The sequence below is a fragment of the Solanum tuberosum genome, unplaced genomic scaffold, assembly GCF_000226075.1.
Source record: "Solanum tuberosum cultivar DM 1-3 516 R44 unplaced genomic scaffold, SolTub_3.0 scf00048, whole genome shotgun sequence".
Lineage (NCBI taxonomy): Eukaryota > Viridiplantae > Streptophyta > Magnoliopsida > Solanales > Solanaceae > Solanum > Solanum tuberosum.
Window position 1 is genome coordinate 885,461 of NW_006238976.1, and position 23,263 is coordinate 908,723.

General features: G+C 33.6%; 2 protein-coding genes, 1 long non-coding RNA gene and 1 other non-coding gene across 5 annotated transcripts; 1 reads left to right on the forward strand and 3 right to left on the reverse strand.

Annotated features, from left to right (window-relative positions):
* Positions 1-3,802: 3,802 nt before the first annotated feature.
* LOC102585224 (uncharacterized) lies at positions 3,803-4,991 on the reverse strand. The gene is made up of 3 exons (XR_367012.2): positions 4,591-4,991; positions 4,438-4,510; positions 3,803-4,295 (listed from the first exon to the last, which is right to left on the reverse strand). It is a non-coding gene; the product is annotated as an uncharacterized lncRNA (long non-coding RNA).
* Positions 4,992-5,456: 465 nt separating this feature from the next.
* Positions 5,457-14,775, reverse strand: LOC102585455 (F-box protein At2g26160-like). Of its 2 annotated transcripts, none has more exons than XM_015307128.1 (4): positions 13,403-14,775; positions 11,048-11,186; positions 8,012-9,238; positions 5,457-7,148 (listed from the first exon to the last, which is right to left on the reverse strand). In XM_015307128.1, the coding sequence occupies exon 1, from the start codon at positions 14,573-14,575 to the stop codon at positions 13,406-13,408; it is 1,170 nt and encodes a 389-aa protein (XP_015162614.1). In that variant the 5' UTR covers positions 14,576-14,775; the 3' UTR covers positions 5,457-7,148; positions 8,012-9,238; positions 11,048-11,186; positions 13,403-13,405. The 2 variants fall into 2 exon arrangements, with proteins under 2 accessions (XP_015162614.1, XP_006343853.1); XM_006343791.2 differs by lacking the exon at positions 5,457-7,148 and adding an exon at positions 7,389-7,582.
* Positions 7,316-7,388, reverse strand: TRNAA-UGC (transfer RNA alanine (anticodon UGC)). The gene has a single exon. It is a non-coding gene; the product is annotated as a tRNA-Ala (tRNA).
* A 4,052-nt stretch (positions 14,776-18,827) lies between the features above and the next one.
* On the forward strand, positions 18,828-22,848 carry LOC102585787 (probable F-box protein At1g65740). Its single transcript, XM_006343792.2, has 2 exons — positions 18,828-20,167; positions 22,558-22,848. Exon 1 carries the CDS (start codon positions 18,986-18,988, stop codon positions 20,165-20,167), a length of 1,182 nt encoding a protein of 393 aa, XP_006343854.1. The 5' UTR covers positions 18,828-18,985; the 3' UTR covers positions 22,558-22,848.
* Positions 22,849-23,263: the final 415 nt, after the last annotated feature.

Here is a 23,263-nt window from a genome sequence, read left to right on the forward strand (position 1 = left end):
TTTTTTTTTTTTTTTTTTACTCTTTTTATAATCGAAAATCTATCTAAAACAATTTCTGCCCATATACTTTATTTTCCTCACACCCTATTCATAAAATTACATAATAGATGTTGTTATATTTTATGCAAAAAGATCGATACATATAGTGGTGGAGTCACATATATTTGAGGAGTATTGATCGACCGACATCCTTCATTGAAAAATCATATTGTAGTTAAGTAAGAATATTTTCTCATGTATATTGACACTCATGATTGACTTCTATGTGATTTTACTTCTTTATATTTTGACACCCCTTAATTACTTGAAGTTTTGGCTCCACCACTTGATACACGTCATTGTCTATATATGCCTCGATAAAACATATTTTCATCGACAAAAGCGGAAGGGATTCATCTGAATCTCGGAAAATCACATTTTATATCTATAAGGTTGAATTTTCTTATTTATATATAGTAAATGATGAAACATTTTGGTAAAAATACTATTTGGCGCTATGGATAGTCGTTCATCTCAAATCAATAAAAACATATAATATGTGTTTATATGTAGAATTCTTTCACTTAATATATAGTTAATTAAATATATTTTTATTTTAATAAATTATTTAATTATAATACTTTAATATAATTTGACGTAAATTAATAATTTTTTACCATATGGGATGTATTGCTAAGCTAGCTGGCGTAGTCATATGCAAGTATAAGACACATATTGTGGCTTTTTTGCGCTATTCAAGGCTATGATTTAGTTAGATATAGTGCTTAAAAGTCTAGGTTAATTAATTTTATTTTTTTTATTGTTATACTAACTAGACCAATTAAAGTAAAATCACCAGGTTTATAGTCTAGTAATATAAGCGAGAGTTTAATAAACAGTGACCCGGCCAGTCACCCACCAACACATTAAATTAGTAGGGTGTTGCTACTCACTTTGATTTTCATAAGAGGCAAAGTTAGAAGTTCAGATATGAATTCAATCGAATCTAATAACTTCTGTTCATCGTATATACACAACAAAATTTAAATAATTTTATTATTAGCATATGTAGTCATTGTTCCAAAATTCAAAATTCAACAACTTAAATTAATTAAGTCAGTGAATTTTGAATGTCGAATTGATTAAAAAAAATTAAATTATATGTGTTTGAGATTGAATAGCCGCAAATGCATGGACAGGTCAAAACTTACAAGTCCAATGAAACATTTCATGAGGACCTCACGTTTATTATAAATTCTGACCAGACTTATAATGCAAATTAAATTAGCTTATATAAAATCATTTTACTATATTAATTATGGGGTATACAAATTTAATTTTCTAGAGAAAATGTATTTAAAAATTTCTGATCAATCGAATATTAAAAATGTGTCACTCCAGCTTAAGATAAAAAGTCTCACATCGATAAAATACATGAGATATGTTGAGTATATAAGTAAAGTCTAGGCCTAAAACAGACAATATCACGTACTAGCTGGATATGATAAGAAAATACAGGTGTAACATTCTTGTACATGAATTATAGTTTGGTGACTAATTCTTCTCTCTTGAATTTTTGTGTCTGGTTTCTGTGGTTCACTAAAGAGTAAACATTTTATTAAGTTTACCTTGAAAATAGATTACTTGTTTTTTCTTGAGTTTTTTATTTTTAAACATTACTACAGTATTTTTCATTTATTATTTGTAAGTTTGTGAAAATAGACAGATTCATGTCACTGTCTATATATGCAAACCTAGTGGCTAATTTGTTAATTAATGTGGTCCAATATGATACAAGGCACATGGTTATGATTTAGCTATATATATAGTCCTTAATTATTAGGTGAAAATCATAATCTTTATAATCTAGTTTAAAAACATATTATATTCAGGGCGGAGCTAGTAGGAGGAATCCAGGTGGTTCATTCGAACACCCTTCTCCAAAAGATACAGTATTTATACATGACCTACAAAGCAATTTTTATGTATAAATTGTAAATGTTGAAGTTCCTTCGACTTCTTCATAGTTTGAAAGTCTTAATAAAAATTCTGACTCCACTACTGATCATATCGATCAACTCACGATGGTTAAATAAATATTGGTTAAGTGAGAGGCAGTATATATGCAAACACATGTTATATGCATCTATTGATTCGATGTAAATATATACCGTTAAAAGTTAGTAAATAATTCACATGATATTAAGTTGACATATACATCCAATCCACGAATTAATTTAATTTATAAATAATATCGTTATAGTAAAGGTCGCAATAAGTATTAAGTACCATATAAATTTCATTCCTTTTATAGACTAAACAAAACTTATGAAACATTTGATGAGGACCTCATATTATTTCTATTACAAAAATAAAATAAAGTCTTACCATCTCCCAACCAGAAATACTAAAAACACTACTTATAATGTTTTCAATTATTTGTATGGTAGTTTTTCAATTATTTGTATGGTAGTTATTAAATTCAGTACAACATATTATATAGTTGGTTTGCAAGTGACATTTAATATATGGTTCCAAATTACTGCAGCTTAGAAGACTTTTTGAGTTCAACATATAATGTGAACATTTGATGAAAATAGCATATTTTTAAGTTTTTGAATTGTGACCTCTACATTTATTTACTCCACCGTTTATTTTTACTTGTTCAATTTAAAGTTTTAAGGGATAATTTATTACGTAAAATTGTCATTCTATTCATTGTTTCTTGACGAGTGTGACAAATCAATATTGGACAAGTAAAAATAGACGGAGGGAGTATTTAATAGCTTGAGATCTACCGAATTCATTAATTTTACATAAGGGTCATCTTCAAGTAGGTAATTAATTAATTGAATCGGTCTTAATTTTAATGTCTTTTATATATCTTCTTCTCATTTACATAAGAAATACTTTTGCAATATATCTTTTTACATAAATATTTAGTAAGATTACATACTTTCATATGATAGAGCTCATACAATCCGATCCTTTTTTTTATAGAATCAGCTTATAATATAAACTTAGTGTATTGAATTATTTTTTCTTTTATGTTTCTTCCCTTAATTAAATGAGCATCTATGATATGATCCTAAACAAGTTGTGCATGGCTCTAATTTAATTTTATTGTATAACGTCATGACAAAATATGGATAAGCATCTACGGCTAACGTATATTATTGATGGGATAAGCAAATTAAATTAGCTTATCTTAAAATCATTTTATCATAAATCTATGACATAATCATGACGTCAGTCTATTATCATCAATTTTGTACATTGAAATATGAAACTATGCTAGAAGGAAATTTAATGATTTTTTAAAAAACAATTTAGATTAAATAATTACATGGTTTCATTAAAAAGAATTTGTTAAAAAAGAGAGGATTTATTTCACTTTAAAAAATAGTCTTCAAAATTTAATTAGGTGAGAAGATAAAAGAGTGTCTGGTTGTGAAGACCCTTTTGACTTCCTTTTAATTATGAACAACATAATTATATACCTAATCTTAACCCCACTAATTGGAATCAATAAATTGATGTACTATTCATTCGTCCATTTTTACTTGGCTAATATTTACTTGACACGCTCTTACAAAGTATAAATAAAATGACAATTTTATTATATCACTATACCTTTAAAATATACAATATTTTGGAAAATGCATTAGGAAATGATTATAGGTTATAATAAAGATAAATTAAGAACTAAATAATAAATTATTTCTTAATTTCTAAACTGAACAAATAAAAAGGACATTATTTTTAATATAATAAACAAGTAAAAATGGATAGAGAAAGTACTAACAAATTTAATAGGGTCTCCTATAACACATCCAATATCTTGTTCTTATATAATAGTATTCGAGCAATCTTGCAATTTGCGCACACTTCAAATATGGTTAAAATCTGTATGTATCGAATGTTTACATCTAACTAATGAATGCGTAACGTGTTTGAACATACGGTTGGAAAATTCTTACTAGAATCATGAAACTCAAAACATCACTCACTTAATACAAGAACTATCAAATTGAAGACAACTAAACTGATATCATGTTGTAGCCCAGGCACTGTGATGGTTTTTATATTCTTGATCTTCTGTTCCCCTTATATAACAAGCTGATATTCTTGGCAGCTATCTTTGCGTGACCTTGAACCAATTATCCTTGTTTAGACGTGTGGCAGGTGACGATCAATATTCTATACTGGCTTAGTTCTAAGCGCAGCGTTTAGGTCATCTATAAATCATTTATGTCTTCAATTCCAACAGAAATTTGAACTACATCCATCCTCAGTAAGATCTCTAGCATCACGTACTGCAACAGGTATAGCCGCATGGGACATGAAACATAGCAGACTTATGAGTGACTCGACACTTCGTGCAAAATTCGGGACCAGAAATGAGATTGATGATATTTGATCTTTAATATTGGATTAAGAGGATTAGAGTATACTCACCGAAACTGACTGAAATGTTGAATTATTTGGTGACCTCAACTACATGACCCGGTCAGAGAACTCAATTCTGATCCTGAAAACACCAGCATGGAATGTCAAATGCCAATGGAAATTAAAGGTAAACCAAGAATACTAAAAGTAGGTTTAACATACCTTCGAATAGGGAAAATATCTGTCAGGATGGCCGGGAAAACCAGCACAGTTAACCATCTTCACTCAAGGAGCAATTTTTTGTGCATTTTCTTGCCATCTTGTGGAAACACACAATGTCCATATATGATACAACTTTGAATATTATGATTTGTCAGACAAGCACTCACCAGTAAAAAGTATAAATGTGAGGAAACAACAACTCCGAATTCAAGCTTTCAATCAAGCAAAAAGAAAAAGGTGGCAAGAAAATTCTTAAATTGGGAGCAAATATATTATAAAAAGTCATTGGATACACGGACTTTAAGAAATTAATACAGGACGAATGGAGCTCTAAGCTCGTTTGGTGTGAGAGATTAAAAAAAAATAGTGATGGGATAAAAAAAATTCATGTTGTTTGGTTGCCATGTTTGGGATAACTTATCCAACCATTTATATCATAGTGATGGGATAAGTTATCCCATATACATGGTGGGATAAGTTATCCCATATACATGGTGGGATAAGTTATCCCATATACATGGTGGGATAAGTTATCCCATATACATGGTGGGATAAGTTATCCCATATACATGGTGGGATAAGTTATCCCATATACATGGTGGGATAAGTTATCCCATATACATGGTGGGATAAGTTATCCCATATACATGGTGGGATAAGTTATCCCATATACATGGTGGGATAAGTTATCCCATATACATGGTGGGATAAGTTATCCCATATACATGGTGGGATAAGTTATCCCATATACATGGTGGGATAAGTTATCCCAGGATAACTTATCTTGGGATAACTTGTTTCCAACCAAATGACCCCTACAAAGTATTAAAGAAAGTCATATATTTATTTATTTTTGAAACAGAAGGAAGTCATATATTTATAAAGGTACTTGTTTGTCCTCGCCCACAGTTGAAGATTTCTGTGTTGAATTTCTTAATTCAAACCCATCTTGTGATTCATCACCACAAGATGAGTAGGATTTCCAACTCGTCTTACTGGAAGCTCCAAGACAAGTAGGATTTCCAACTCGTCTTGTGATTCATTGCCACGCACAGACGACCAATTATGTACCTGGAAGGAGGTTTCCAGGTCTAGCATGATTACCAAACCTTTGAAAGATAATCAATTCAAAGAACCTACAGAATGAATACAATTATCACACCTTCTGGAAGGAGATTGTGGGCACCACCAGACAATTCCTTCCGACTAACCAAAACCATGACATTGGGTAATGGCTTAGTCAATTGCTCTGAGAGAGGATCAACTTATGTCAACCAACCTCTTGAGAGCTAGACGTTGTTCATGGTGCAACCAAAAAGAATCGACAATCAAGTCACTCTCACAGCTACGGTAAACAAAATGGATCTAGCAAGTAATAACAACACCGAAGACCAAAATGCAAGCAAAATTTAATACCTATTGCTTTTCTACACACGACACCATCATTATAATCCTTCTTAAACAAAGCCAGCAATCAAATGGGGCTAAGCCTGCACTTTCTGCATTCTGAAGTTAGTACACGTTCTTTGCCAAGCTGATTTTTACAAGTCAATATATATAATTTGAATATCAGGTCGAGTAAGTGAGCTAATCTTAAACTTCACATTCGGTAAAAGGAGCAGGCACTGTCTTTAGAAAAAGTAAGTTATGCCTGCATAAGGGGAACTTATCATATGCAGCTTCAGCCTAGTAGAAGGACTGCAATTTAGACTTTCACAACCCCCAGGTTACAAATGTCAAATGTGTGACGTCCCAACTTCAGACAGGCAATACATTAACTCGATACCACAATATCTAAACAGATCCGTTGACAAAATGTGAATTTACTTGCTTGTATATGTTGGGTTAAAATTCCTGAGAATCTTCAGGTGATTGAATCTATTTAGAGAAATGACCTAACAAGAAGATTACATAATTTGCCACCTTTAAAAAGATATAGAATATGTTTTAGAATAACATTAGCACGTACTCTATCTGTTTCCAAGTAAATATGAACTTTGCACTCCAAACTACAATTGTTTAGATATTTCTATAGTTCCATTGAGGTAATAATTTCCCGATAAACCAGTTATGCAACAGATATTTAGTAATTGAGACTTCAGGTAATTGAATCTACTAAAGGAGCTTTTTTTTTTGACACTTTAAAGGAGCTTATTACTAAGAGGTGGTTTTTCTTTTTTCGTTCAATCAGGGTAATCTGATAGTTTTGTCCATGAAAGCAACTCAAGGGCACCAAGGATGATGAGAAATCATGCGATAAGCGTAAATTAATCCATGAAACCAAATAAAGAGGAAAAACCCTTTCCCTTGTGACAACAAGTACACCCTCCATCAGATCACTATGGGCAAATATAAACTTAGCTGCTGAATGCATCACAATATCTGAAAATAACAGACCATTTAAGGTAACCAGCACGGCAGCACCTTGAGAATTTTACCAGAACTAAAAGTATCTGCAGACCTGCTCCAAGGTCCAAACGATGGGATGGTATATGGGACATAATACTGTTATCTACCAGTACAAGAGACCCATGTGAGCGAGCCAACTCAGCAATTTTCTGAAAAAGATCAGAGAGCAGAAAAACATAAAAGAAAAGGAAGTAATTATCTGTTGAAATTTAATAACAACATACCCAGTGAAATTCCATGAGTAGGATCTGGGGAGGGTAGAGTGTACCCAGACCTTACCCCTACCTCGTGGAGGTAGAGACGAAACGAAAATGAATGGAGATGCGGGGGATTGAACCCCGTGCCTCTCGCATGCAAAGCGAGCGCTCTACCATTTGAGCTACATCCCCTGTTATCTATTGAAAATTAATAGACTTCAACATATCAGCAGCCACGAAAACACAAACAATATTTTCAAATCCAAGAGAAATGACACTTGCTGCCAAATGAGCAATAACGAGTAGTCTCCCACATATACATATTCTTGTCTCCCAATTTGTACTCCAACATAATTATTACCAAATCCACTGAAGAACAACACATGCTGTAGAAAGGAACAAAATAGCAAAATTTCCATTAGATTTATCAAGCAGTGTCATTTCCTAAGTAAATAGCAAAGTGTTACAACCCTTGCTAAATATTCCATCTCAATCACATAACATACAACTATATGCACATAGTTTGGTACTTGTATTATAAGAATCGTTAAAGAAATTGAACATAATCTAAAGCAGAAGACTAGATGCACAAAGTATTTTAAAAATAGAAAATCAATGAAAAAACAAAAATAGAAAAGAAAAGGGAGAAAAAGAAAAACAAGCCTAGGGCTCGGGGTATGTAGGCCGGCGACATTTGAAACTGACGAGAGGCAAGGTTGAGAGCTAAGACAGAAAGAGAACATCAACGATAAAGAAAAATCAAAACTAAAGGAGAAGAGATTAAGATAGAGTTAGGGAGAGATGATTCGGATTACCTGGTGAAAAAAGCCGGTGACAGAGAAGGCATTGCCAATGATTGGATATTAATCATCTTGAGAACTCCTCTTTTTGATGCCATACCAGAAGAGTCTTCCTCTTCTCCAAAATTCATAGAATCTCTGTGAGAAGGTTTTTCGTACCACTTGTTGATCAGGCGTCATGTTGTTTCCACCATTTAAGCTTCCATGGGCTTTCTTCGCCAATGCTGACGAGTCATCCACCGCATCAAACAAGCTTACTTGTCTTTCCTCTTCCGTATCATTCCTATCCAGAATATCTAAAATCCACCACAAATCCGAAATCCCCAATGAAACCATTGCAGGTACACTGAAAAATCGGAAAACAGGTGATAGGATTTCAGGTTTACAAGGAGAGAAATGAAGAGAGGGAGGGAAGGTAAAATTAGGAAAAATTCACTTTCAATAATTTGCATTCAGTAGCAACTTTTTGTGGCTATTCTCTTCAATGACCAGTGAAAAGGTCTTTATTCCCAGCTAATCTCCAAATGCCGCTAATAGTTGAACAAAAGGAAAGTTACCGATATTCAATTAATTGCCACTAAAGGGCGTTTCTTCTGGTAGTGATAACAGATGGTATCGTGGTATCCTGTTTTGGAAATGGATAACCACTTTTTTTATCTCCGAGTTTGCAGTAGGCCAAGTTATAATTACCACCATAGATGGCAACAACCATAGAGTTAACTTTGCTTGAAGATAGGACAACTTTGAATAAAAGACGAGCGTTGACCAGATCCGCCGAAAGGAATAAAGTCACATCATGGGATTCAAGCGCATTTTCAGTTTCAAGCTTCTTTGCACAATATTTCTCACATCAGGGAACTTATACCTCGGTGGAAGGGTGATTTCACCCCTAGTGATTGGGTTAAACAGATTGTAGGTGTCCTTAATAGAAAGTAGAAACTAACCCTCCGTGGGACGAACCGCGAAACTCCTTACCAAGGACCTTTGGGACCTCAAGGTAGTGAACTACTCTTTTTTCATGTATGCTAATAAGATGCTTCTCAAGTTTTTGCGTTTGTATTATTGTCACGAGGCAGCAGCAACCATGGCTGAACTCCCTTAATACTCGAAATAGTAGGTAACACTGACCTCCATGAATTACAAACACATGTGAACTGGACTGGATCAGTGTATGTAGCAAGAGAATGAGCTATTAACCTCAACAAATCCTGTGGAAGCTCCGACCAACCAGCCATTTATAACCTGATACATAAATAGGGAATGTGATATGTAATATTAGAGCAAAACAATAATCATACAACTTTCACAGTATCACACAGACTTAGTATAATAGCCAAAAGAGATAATCACCAAGTACACATGTTGTTTGTTACAAATCAAGAACTAATGTATCTATCTTAATCTTGTTTTAGAACATCAAGATATAGCTTTAGAGAAGTAGTTAATTCTAAGAAAATATTGCTACATGTAGTAAATGTTCCTTTTACACCACCAATTATTCACCAAACTTACAAGGTTGATTCTAGCTCATTGAAGTGCAACACCAAATCATAGAAGTAAACATAAACAATGGAGGAAATAGGAATTCATACAAGAAGATTATACATAAAGTGACAACTTCTACTAATGTCTTGACTATATAAGGAAATAATGCATTTCTTAAAATATAAATTGTAACTTTGTGAAACGTATAGGAATTTATTAGCTTATAAGAAATTTTTTGTTGAACACTTGAAATTAATTTTAGGTTGAAATAAAAAGGTGATGATATGAAAAGAAGATTTAATAAATTACTATGTCACTACACAGTAATCAGTACATATATCTATCTACCTTGTTGGTTCAGATTTTTCCACCATACGTTTGTTCTCTTTTTTGCAGTTTGTGATAGTTTTATATTCCATTTTAAACTTAATATTTCTAAATCAACTAATTTTGTATCAATCGAAAGAAATATTTGAATGAATTAATCCTTAAAATAAATATATAGCTCTGCATATAAAAAGTTCAAAGAGTAAATTTAGAAAAAAAATCATAAATTTTATTTAGATTTTTTATAATATCTTATTAAGCTTTGGCTTTAGGACATTAATTTTATTGAGCCACCCCTACATCAATACGGGGATTAGTTAGGTAGTTACCTATAGATTAGTCACTGCATCTTCTACCGTGCATAAATAATACATAAATTTCCTCATAACTTATTCATGTATTAGTTATGAAGGATTGCAACAAGTAACTAAACACCGTACTCGGTGTGCTAAATTTTGTACATACAAATAAAATGCTCCCAAACATTGTGCTAATTATGCTTGTTTAAATACATGAATAATTTCACTTTCTAACCAACATCCAAATGACCCCTTAGTTTGTGATTTTCTGATGGCACAAGATCAACCCAGTAAATGATCATTTTGGAGAGAGTTGTGATTGACAATAAAAATATGTTAGCTATAGAGAGCCCATATATCTTTATTTACCACTCACATATTTTATGTACGAAAAGCGACACAACAAGAAGTTGAACAACTGCAGGTATTAACGTATTGGTTGTAGTAGTATCTTCATATATTTCCACTAGGAAAAAATCATTAGTTTCTTCTACCTTTTCCTTACCCCTTTATATTCATCGCATGAAGAATGTTTTTAGGTATGACTTGTTTGTGAAGCACACGCTTATCATAATTCATTTGGTAAGACAACAAAAATTATGTCTTAGTCTCAAATTAATTTGCATATTGCTCCCCATTTTTGCCCACTTCATTTTCTCTACAATGCCCGTAGCGATACAAGTTCCTACTACAAGACCCCTCTCTCAAAGCTAGAACAGGAACTACCTTGTAATTGTAAAGAGGAAATAAGAAAAACAAAAAAATTTGATAACCCAAAGGAGTTCTGTGAGCTTTAATAGTAACATGATTGCATTGTCTCACAATAGTTAACAAAATACGATAAACTAAAGTTATATAGTAGTTGATCAACAGTAACAATTTCACCTTGTACATAGCAGTTATAATACGACAAGTTTTAGCAATAAGCAGCAAAACTTACACTAGATGTGTAGCTGCAAATTATAATACATTCTTGAACATCCAAAATAACTTAAGTCATACACCTGCGCTTCTGGGCAAGATTCACAAATTTTATGAGCATCAGTAGATGTAACTGGATTTGATGGATCAGTGGATGCCTGTCAAGGAAATGTGGCGGTAAATAAATGGGCGAAAGCTATCTCCAGAATAAATGGGACATACCGGTTAAAGAGTAATAGTAAGGGATGAGGGATAAAGAGGATATCGTTCATCCAATATTTATTTAGATACCAGTTAAACAGTAATTAGTGCAACAATGAGAAGATTGATTCTACTTTTGCATTTCCTTCATCCAATAATCATTTAAATAGTGGTCATCTTCCTCATATCCTATTATGAAGGGTGTCTTTTTGAACTTTAAAGTGTCAGTTTCCATGGATTTACTCAAATTACAGATCAGAAATTCCAGCCTAAACTTCTCATGTTCATAGGGAGTTAAACATGCAAAATTGTTGACAAGACACATGCAAACAGCCAAAAACTTTACATAATAAATAGTTTACCAAATAGTGGAGTGAAATATTCACGTACTTGTTCTAAACTCAGCAAATATGATAAACAAGATTATAGTAAGTACGTTTACATAAATATTTGCTAGCCTGCTACTATCTAATTACTGTGACTTAACCAGTCCGATAAGGTAGGACAGGTTAACATAACAGAGAAATTACAAGAAAACAAAATAATGATATAACACAAGTATGAATATCATAACTTCAAACAAAAGTTAGCTGGCAATAATAGAGCGGTTTCTTATCAACACAGCATTTACTGTAAGCACTAAACAGAAAAAACAGAAAAGGACCCAACAATCTCATCTCAGGTCACACAACATTAGGGGTCCAGAACAACAGTAAACAATCTACTACTTCACCAAAAAAAAAATCTACTTCTTGCATTTATTTGTTTCTCCATCAGTATATTCGTCATCGTCTCTTCCTAATCTTAACGTCATCATAAAAATGTTCATTCACCTAAGAGGTTTCCAAGTAATTCAAGATTCCAATGAGACATCAGAAAGTTCCTGATTATCTTCAGCCCCCAAGGCCTAGCTCAAGTGGCAAAAGGTGGAGGATTTGTGGCTTAGGTCGCAGGTTCAAGCCCCACACCATGCAAAGCAAAGCCTGGTATTTAAGTGGAGAAGGGTAGAGGGGCGGGCCCATTATCCACCAAGTTTAGAAGGCTGTGATTGGTCCAAAGGGCGGGTCACAGACGGATCAAAAAAAAGTTCCTGATTATCTTCAAAAAAGAAAATTAATCTACTTATCTATAAAACACCAAGGAAAATTATATTTCTTTATGAATCCTTCAGCCATCTATTCCTTTTGATTATTATTATTCACTATTATCCCCCATGAAGCTTTTAGCCAGACCAAAATTATGGTATAAAATTTGGATTTTATTATACATATTGCCAGCAAGTTCAAGTTTCTTTCAGAATGATATTAGAGAAAAAAAATTGTAATGGAGGAGGAATGTTGTACAGATATTATATAGGATCAAATGAAAGTATCTCAGGTTGGCTAATCTTTTTGGATGAGAAAGACCGGCTAGAGTTGGCAGAATTCAACGTCGTCTACAAAGATTTCAGTAGTTTGGTTTCTGGCGATTTCAATTTCAGTTCCAGCAGTTCTTTGGGTAATGAAGGATTAGGTAGAGGGACATTGGCAAGAACATGTTCAGCTACTACAACCCCCTCCTTCAGTTTCTATCATGTTTAATGCTATTTTTGGACCGATTTTCGTTATTCAACTTGCATAAATGTTTAAGAGAAACAATGAGAAAAGAGAGCAATAGTGCTCCAAAGAAAGAGTACAAGCAGAAAATGTTAGAAAACAACACCATTGTCTCTGCTAGTGAGTCCAGATGAGAGTATTCAATAACATCTCCCGCAATACCATCATCGACTTTTTAAGTCCTCTTTGGCCAAAAAAAGTGAGATTCAAAAAAGTAATTTAAACTCTAGCCGAATCGATCGAGAAAGGAAGAAATGGAAGTGCTTACAAGATGAAAATTGATGTAACATCGGTCACTAGGAATAAGGGTTCGCACTTTTAAATGATGACTTTAAGAAGATGATACATCAAAATGAAGAATCTCAAAAATTGCCTTGTAGCTTCTATTGTTTCAGGTAAGAGAGGCTAACGACAGTACTAGTAAATGCAGAATGACAGTCTGTTCAAGCATCTCTGACATATATTTATTCTTCCTGTGTGAAACTCATTTTAAAATTGGTGTAGAATCCAATCGACTTCCGGGGTAAAACAAGAAGATATAGAATAACAAAAAGAGTAAATATAAAAATATGACTCACTCATCATGGATTTGGTGTGACCCAGATTGGAGGACAAACACGACTGACAGAAATACCATCATAAAGCGGCTCGATACTTCCATCTGCTAAGTTGAACACCCCCATGTCCAAACCGCATCCTTTTTTAAAGAAGAGGTATGCACCAATCCAGTTATCTGTAAAATAAATACAGTTGGGCTTGATTCCTGGAAATTGAGAAGCTTGGATTGAAAGAGAAGCATTAGCACCCAAGAAAAAGGCTTGGTCTCCTAAATCCATGATTGGTATAGCCTTGCAGCTAGATAAATCGATTCGGAAAACTAGAAATTTTCTTGTCCTGTGCGTGCAAATCTTCTCCTCCTCATCATCTCCACCTGGGATGTGCGTCGGTGGAATACTCTCACGATCCCCTTTGACATACCGTGTATCAACAATCTGTTGCGCAACTACAAATAATGATCCTAGTGATTCTAGGATGTAATTCTTACCGTCAGTCCAAGGTGCAAGATGTGCTACACTATAAACTTTAGTGAGTTGAGTGCCAACAACATCACAAACTAGGACACAACGGCCAAAAGTGACGGCATAAAAGTGACCACTGAAATATACCACATCACTAATATGTCCAATGTGGGTGGGGATCCAAATCCTGGTCCACAACAAATCTCCTGGTCTCCATAAACTGAGGCGCTCGAATCTTCCCTCAATGACCATGAGAGCATAGTCCGACGTATGAGAAGGATTAGCTGACAGAACTGCTTTACGGATATAGGTCCACAGATCGTGAGTGTAGTTGCGTTCATAAAAATCAGTTGTGTTTTGATGTGGCAATTCAATTCTAACACCAGAGAAGGGTTGTAACAAACTAATCTCACCCTCATCCTTTCCAACTGTAACAAGCCATCCCTTTGACTCCACACATCTCTTCTCACTCGCTCCCGGGATCCTCTTTTTCAAAATCATCCCATTGTACAGACTGAAGAATTTTCTATATGTTCTATCATCCTCTTCCTCAGCTAACATTAGCCAGGGAGCCCTAGGCAAATTACTACTAAAATTATCCCTAGTGGCTACAGTGTACCACGATGTGCAAACAGTTCGAAAATTAAGGTAGTCCTCGATCAGATTTATACGTTTAGCAATTAAAACCAACAATTCAGGTTGAAGTTCCGACCAATCAACCATTGTTCTCATTTTCAATCCCTATCTAACAAAAGTATTTAACAAAATTGGGCAAATGATCCGAAAATACCTAATTTATGCGAATCAAACTCCCGATGAACATTGATATGATGGAGAATGAAGAAGCACACCGGAAATTCTTCGATCTACCAATTTTTTCAGCGGTGACGGCGATGAAATGGGCGGAGCTCTCCACGAACACTGATAAGAAGCACCACTGTGAAAGATGTGTTTGGCTCAAACAATTTTTTAGACTTTGTTTTTAGTTAGAGTAAATTGTTTAGGAAATTATCAAAATGGTCCTCTACTTATGAAAATGATAAAAAAAATGGTCCTATATTTAACATAAATGACTATAACTATTAACTTGGACCTTATTAATAATTTGTACCTATAAAATTCATGTATTTATCATTCATAATAAATATTGAAGGTGTTGGATCAAATAAAAAAAAAGGGTTAGACGATGGTATTGATGAATACAATTTGGGGTATATATAATGATATAACCAACAAAAACAATATGGAAGATTGTATTTATTTGTTTTAATTTATTTGTTATATTGTATCAAATAGTTTTTGTTTGTATCACTTGTATTCATTCTCTTTAATGATTGTATCAATGCATACAATCTACAATCTTGATAGATATAATCACGATCATTTGTATGATAATTTTATTTGATATAATGAAATTTATTAAAATGAGAGTATATATAATGATACAAATAAAAGAAATATTGTATAATCAATATAAAAATATAGTGATTGTCAAAAAATCATGTATTATAAAAGTACAATCAAAATATAAAAATATAACAAAGATCTGGGGAAATGTGAGGTATAAAATCAAGGCAAAATATATAGATTTGTCGAAAAAACTCTTCTTTCAAAAAATAAAAACAGTAAAAAAAATTCCAAGAGATGAGCGAGATGGGGAGAGAGGGTAACATATAGTCTAGACCTAACATTACCTATGTTGTGGGGTTGGTAAGTCAATATATGTATGCTCGTTATATGTAGTATATAGGATCTTGGGGTACCTCAAAGATTATCTTGGCGAAGGTATGATCTATACTAATTATGGCCATGTTGATTGGGATGGGTCAGAAGAGGACAAGAGATCAATTTCAGAATGAGTAAAGATCAATGAGAAAGCATCTTGTCAAAGATAAAAGAGTTCGATATCTGACCGAAGCAAAGTTCGTATTTTTCTTAAACCTCTTATTCTTAGCATGACAGATATTGAATAAAAGGACGAACGATGGGGTATTGATTTGAGGGAAGCATGAAGGAAGACACCGAAATGTCATTAAAAGAGATGATAGAACTGCTTGATGTTGTATACTAAATACAACAAGCCCAATTCACATCATTATGCTCAATAAGAAGATGACGGAAGCTAAAATCCGAAATAGGAAGTTATAAATTGTAATTTTTTAAAAGTGTAGTCATAAATTATTAATACAATGTATATGTTAGTCATAGCAGGTAGAATTAATCAACTCAGTCATTTATATGTACTACGTAATTGACCGTCCTCATCCTCAATGTATGGAAATAAATATTAATTTCTTTTTAATAAGTCCGTCAAGTAAAAAATTAACAAATAAATCAAAACGGAGGGAGTAAATCTTTTTGTTTATTGATTTTGATTAAAAAATATTTATACATATTAATTAAATTTTTTAATACAAAACGTTTGAGTGAAAGCCACCAAATCATTAGGCTGCGTTTGACCATAATTTTCCAAATATTTTTGGCAATTTATTTTTCGAAGGAGTTTACCATGCGTTTTTTGGCTATAGATTTTAAAAGAAATATTTGAATTAATTTGATAACGAACATAATTAATATGAATTTGAAAAAATAGGAAGAAAACAAAAGGAAAATATACAAAAAAAAAACTACTATTATAATTTGTAATTGGAAACTTTGAGAGTAAGTACACAAAAATTGTATATAATATGTATATACCGTATAAATTTTGAACAAGAAATTAGGGATGAAATTTAGTCCGAAACTGGATGTTTTTATAAAATATAAAATCTTGTGATAATTTTTAAATTTTAAAAATTCCCATATAAGTACTAGAATTTGGCTCGAATTCAAAAATTTTGTTTTTAGAACTTGAGAACTTCAGTTTTTCCCTCTATCTTTTTCAATGTTCTCATATAGATTTTGTGTTGTGTTCTTCGGAACACCACTTTGTATCGATTTGTTATGCTTCATGTCATATGGATTTATTTCCCTATGGATACTGGACTCAATCATTGAATGATAGAGATATTCTTTTTCTTCATCTTGATCATTAATGAACACTACATTACCAATTTAAACATCCATTTTCAGCTTGACTATTCTATGTATAACCCGTCCTTGTAGCAATATATATATATATATACACACACATTTCTGATTTATATTATTTGTTGAAACTGACTACTTAATTATTGTTTAGGGTGATATTATCTGCCACATGCATGTTCTGAATCCTCAGGTATGATATTTAATTATTTATTGTTGTTTCCTCAGACTTGTTTCTTCAGTTTGTTGATAATCAAATAAAATGTAACATGAAGTTGGTAGCCACTTCCCATAGAAATGTTACACAACAGTTCGTGCTTCGTTTGGTTTCCTTTCTTGTTTGCTAAAACTGGTCTCACCTTTTTAGGGAGGATGTTTGTAAGTTTTTTATTTAAAAAAAAAATTGAGACTTTAATGTTTGAGCAGTAACATTGTTGTTTGCCCAAGAAATGATGGCACATTGCGCGGTAGTAGCCAGTTCAAGGAAGTGAAACTAAGACAGGAATTTTCATGTTTTCTGTTACTGTATATCAATCTGGGAATTCCTCTAGCCAGAGTGATTGCCTTTGAGTGCGCATTTGGAAGCCCTGATGTGCCTTCTAAACATAAACAAAGTTCATCTCTTTACCATACTTGTAGTTTCTACAAGCTAGGATTTTTTCTAGTTTGTGAGATCGTGTGCATCCTTGGCCAGGGGCGGAATTAGATGCCCAGCTACGAATTGTACCCAATAATTTTTTCTCGAATAATGTAGTTGTGTTGAGAAATTTATTAATATTTCTATAAATTAAACAAGTAATTGATCATAAATTTTAAATAAGATTTTAAAGATTTATTTTTAATATTTGTTTGACCAAGAATTTAAGCATATTTTGGATATTAAATCTTGACCAAAAAATATAAGTAGATTTTAAAAATCAAATGTATTTTCAAGTTCTCAAAAATTAGCTAGGCTAAAGTTTTGATTTTTGATACTTTCCCTCATTGTTTTTTTTCTTAGTAAAATACACTTCCAAATGTAACTTTAAATTTTCAAGTTTTAACTTTTAACTACACGCGCTTCGCGCAAGAATTTAATATCACGGAATTTATAAAATAATACTTAAAACCTATCAGTCATTAAAACTAAAACACTATATTGTCTTACATACAAGATTACGTAGTAACAAACATTAATAATGTAAAGGAAAATGAAAATTATTATATCTTATCATTTATCCTTAATAACATAAGCATAAATTAATGACTGTAAAAATACATACAAGGATCTGTAACATAAGCAATGGTGTCAGTGAGCCACTCAACATGAGCAAAGTACACAAATATTTAATTGTGAAGAAGAAGAGTAGGTTTAGAATTTTCGTTAGTTTTAAAATGAGAGAAAATCTCACTATTTATAGACAACAAAGGGTAGTGTGAACAAATGTTTATTGTGCCTTATCGGAAATGTTACAACTATTTGGAAAAGTTGCAACCCTTCGGAAAGGTCACAACTTTTCATAAAAGCCACAACTCTTTATTAAAGTTGCAACTTTTCATAAAAGTTACAATTTTTCATAAAAGTCACAACTTTTCATAAAGTCACAACTTTCATAAATGTCGCAACTTTTCATAAATGTCGCAACTTTTCATGAAAGAGGAAAGCTAGTTTTGAAAATAAATAAATTAAAAGTGAATTCTTGTTTGTGGTGACGCACGTAGGCATGCCTAAGGTTCTCTTTTATATATGATATATGATTCTATGGCCAAAACAAAGGTTCAGGATTATTTCGATTCCAAGTTATATATGAAAGACTAAAATAACCATTTTTAATACATTAAATACTATATTGACTACATAATATAAATATTGGACTAAAATAATCACACACTCATACGTTAGGGACTATTTTGATCATTTTCTCAGCAATTTTGTCTATTTATAGTGAAGTCCAAATTAGAGATTAAGTTTTACCAAACACAACTCTCACAGTGTGCTGCTTCTCTGTGTTCACACATCTCCGGCTGAATCATCACTGTCCTCCGTGTTCCCCGGAAGCTCGATTCACTAAATTTAGGTATTTTCCGACCATTTATCCGTATCGTTCCGTTAGTTAAGGCTTAAAACTGAGAAAAATGTGTGATTGGTCCGAGCTTGACCGTGATCTTCTGGTTCTAGTTGTTAAGCGTGTTAATTTGATTGAAGATTATCTTAGTTTTGGTACTGTCTGCAAATCCTGGCACTCTGTGGCCACAAAGGATAATTTTAATAGCGATTTGCCTAGGGTTCCATGGCTAATGCTAGCCGAGGAAGAGGATGATGACACATGTAGGAAATTCTTCAGTCTAGAAAATGGGATGATTCTGAAAAAGAGTATCCCTGGAGCTAGGGGAAAAAGGTGTGTTGAGTCCATGGGATGGCTTGTAACAGCCCCAATAGGCCAGAATGAATTCACTCTGTTGCATCCATTTTCTGGTGTTGAAATCCAGCTGCCAGATCAAATTCTATACCCAAAGCCACATCCGACAAATAATGAATATTTTGGACCCGTCACTTTCCCACCAGCTATCCCTATCCATAAAGCAGTTTTGTCAGCTAATCCTTCTCATACATCTGACTACATTCTAATGGTCATTCAGGGAGACTTCAGTTTCCTCAATCTATGGAGACCAGGTGATTTGTCATGGACCAGACTATCGGCCTACAATGGACAAATTCTTGATGTAGTATATTTCAATGGCAAATTTTATTCAGTCGATTATAAGGGTTGTATCTATGTTTGTGATGTCTCTGGCTCTGAAATCGGTGAAAATCATCCCATAGCGCAGCTAAATCAACGTATTGATGGTATTTATTACATCCTAGAATCACTAGGATCGTTATTTGTAGTTGTGCAACAATTTGTTGGTTTATCGTACAAGTATGTCTCAGATGAGGGGATTCCACCGTCTCCCATCCTAGGTGAAGATGATGAAGAGGAGACTGTCTCCAACACTTACAGGACAAAAAAATTTCTAGTTTACAAGATTGATTTAGATGCTTGCGAAGCTACGCCAACGAAGGATTTAGGGGACAGAGCTTTTTTCCTGGGTCATAATTCTTCTATTTCAGTTCAAGCTTCTCAATTTCCAGGAATCAAGCCCAATCATATTTATTTTACAGATAATTGTTTGTGTTTATACCTCCATCTTCGAGAAGGATGCGGCTTGGACATGGGGGTGTTCAACTTAGCAGATGAAAGTATCCAGCCACATTATGATGGTGTTTCCCTCAGTCGTGTTTGTCCTCCAATTTGGGTCACACCAAATCCGTGTTGAGTGAGTCACTTTTCTATATTTACTCTTTTTGTATTCTATATATTCTTTGTTTACCCCTGAAGTCGATTGGATTTTTTTAAGGAGTATTTACAACATGTCATTTACCTTGAGACTTAGCTGATGCATCTTTGATTTTTACGTATAATTGAACATAGGTACTCCCATTATGTGTGATACTACCTTGCTTCAAGACATGTTCTTTAGGAATGCACTACTACTTCACTAAATCAGAATCGTCTTTGTTCTCAAGTTTCTTAGTGGAAACAGTTCATGATCTAATAATATTGAGGTGCAGTCACTGCACCTCAATATTATTAGATCATGAAGTTCCACTAAGAAACTTGAGGGCTGTAATTCTGTTATGCTTCAATAAAATTTGTTTTGAAGTTGTTTCGTAAGAGTTAAAATAATTTTCACACATAATAAATGTATGTTTGAAATGCTTGAACAGACTGTTATTCTGCATGTACTTGTATAATCGTTAGCCTTTCTTTTCTGAAACAATAGAATCAACAAGGAAATATTTGAGATTCTTCATTTTGATGTATCCTCTTCTTGAAGTCATCCCTTGAAAGTGCCGTACCCTTATTCCTAGTGATCGATGTTACATCAACTTTCACCTTGTAAGCACCACTTCCATGACTTCCTTTCTTGACCAATTCAGCTGGAGCTTAAAGTACATTTTCGAATCTCACTTTTTTTGGCCAAGAGGACTTGAAAAAATAAATGAGAGCATTGCACTTTCACATCATTGAGTACCCTCACATTCCATGACACAATACTGACCTTCATCAATCATGATAGATACATCCCTTCCCCTCTTCTAGCGCCAATACTGATGAATTTTCTACCTGGTTCTAGGCTCTTTAATTCTTTTGCACCGTTGACTTTTGTAGTCATAGGTACCATTGCTTTGGATTCTTGAATTTTGTTCTGCCTCTTCACATCAATTCTAAACTAATAGTTCCATGCTATTTTCTCACAACTTTGAAAGTGGATCCCAAATTCCTCACTGAATCTAATGCAGTAATATTTTTGTTGAACCCATACTGTAATCGGAATACCAGGTACTGAATCCACTATCCACTGTCTCAACATGGTCAAGTGTCTCGAGAGGGGTAACATCCCCGACATGTTACTCCCTTACTTCCTTCTTTTTTTCCTCTTGATATATCCATTGTGTATGAACCAACCTATTTGACATATCAGTGTGGGGGATAATCGACATAGCCTCCTCGCCTGTGGTGGTTGGAGTTTGGTGATCTTTTTAGAAATTACTCTCCCGACCATATCTGTGAAGTAGAGGGAATGAGAATTGCAAACTTCCAGTCTCCTGTTTTGTTCTAGTAAGTATCGATTGTTCTAGTTAAAACTTTTGAAGAGCCCACGTGCCCCGCTTTAATTCCTGATCCATACATCCCTATCACCACAGATGTGATGTCCTTTGTTGCCCAATGGTTCAAAGTGTGATCCTCGTCTGCTCCTACAGAGTACCTTAACGGCACAAAAATCTAGGAGAACTATTCTTGGGATTTCAATCTTGTCACTACCTTCGCCTTTCCGTCTTGTCACAATCTTCCACTCATTAATAAATTGAACAACATGTTTAATAGATTTGTAAATAAATTTTCCTTTTAAAAATAACGGAACTTTCTGATGTCTCATTGGATTACTTGGAAGCCTCTTAGGAGGATCAACATTTCTACGATGATGTTAAGATTAGGAAGAGTAGACGACGAATATACTATGGAGAAACAATTAAATGCAAGAAGTAGATTGTTTACAGTTATTTTGGACCCTTAATGTTTTGTGACCTGAGACGAATTGTTTGGTCCTTTTTCTGCTTAGTGCCCACGGTAAATGTTGTGCTGTTAAAAAAACCACTCTATTAATGCAGATAACTTATGTTTGAAGTGACGATATCAATACTTGTATAGTGATATGGTTATATCATTATTTTTCTTCTTGTAATTTCTCTGTTATGTTAACATATCCTACCTTATCGAACTGGTAAAGTTACAGTAATTAGAAAATAACAGGCTAGCAAATATTTATGTAAACGTACTAACTATAAATCTTGTTTATCATATTTGTTAAGTTTAGAACAAGTACATGAATTGTTCCCTCCACTATTTGGTTAACTATGCTAAAGATTTTGGCTGTTTGCATGTGTCTTGTCAACATTTTTGCATGTTTAACTCCCGATGAACATGAGAAGTTTGTACACCTGAATTTTTTATCTGTAATTTGAGTAATTCCATGAATCAGAAACCTTAAAAATACACTCTTCAGAATAGGGTATGTGGAAGATATTACTTTTTTAACTGCTATGTCCCATTTATTCTGGATATAGCTTTGGCTTTTTATTTACCGTCACACTTTCTTGACAGGCATGTGTTGATCCATCAAATCTAGTTACATCTGTTGATATTCATAAGATTTTGAGAATCTTGCCGAGAAGCGCAAGACTATCACTCAAGTTTTTTTGGATGTTCGAGAATGTAACGTAATTTCAGCTGCACATCTAGTGTAAGTTAGTTTTGTTGCTTATCGCTAAAACATGTCCTATTTTAACCTCTCTTATGTACAAGGGGGAATTGTTACTGTTGCTCAATTACCATCTAACTTTATCTTATCATAATGTGTTAGATATTGTGAGGCAATGCAATCATTTTACTGTTAATACTTAAAGAACTCCTTTTAGTTATGAAAAGTATCTGTTGGATCAAATTTCAGTTCCACTTTACAATTACAAGATCCTTCTTTTAGCTTTGTGAAAGAGGGTTTCTTGTAGCAACTTGTATCACTAACGTGCATTGTTCAAGGTAGTTATAGTGAAGGGGGCATAAATAGAGCTATATGTATATTAGTTTGAGACTGAGACGTAACTTTTGTTGTCTTACTAAATGAATAATGATAAGCATGTGTTTCACAAACAAGTCATACCTACCACTAGAGTTGTCAAAAAGGATCGACCCAATCCTCGCGGGCCAAGGGAATTTGGTGGGCTAGGATGGGGCGACCCTTCATTTGGAAGCGCCTGAAAATGCTCAATCCAACCCAACCCTAGAAGTGTCGATGGTTGGGGCGGGCTAG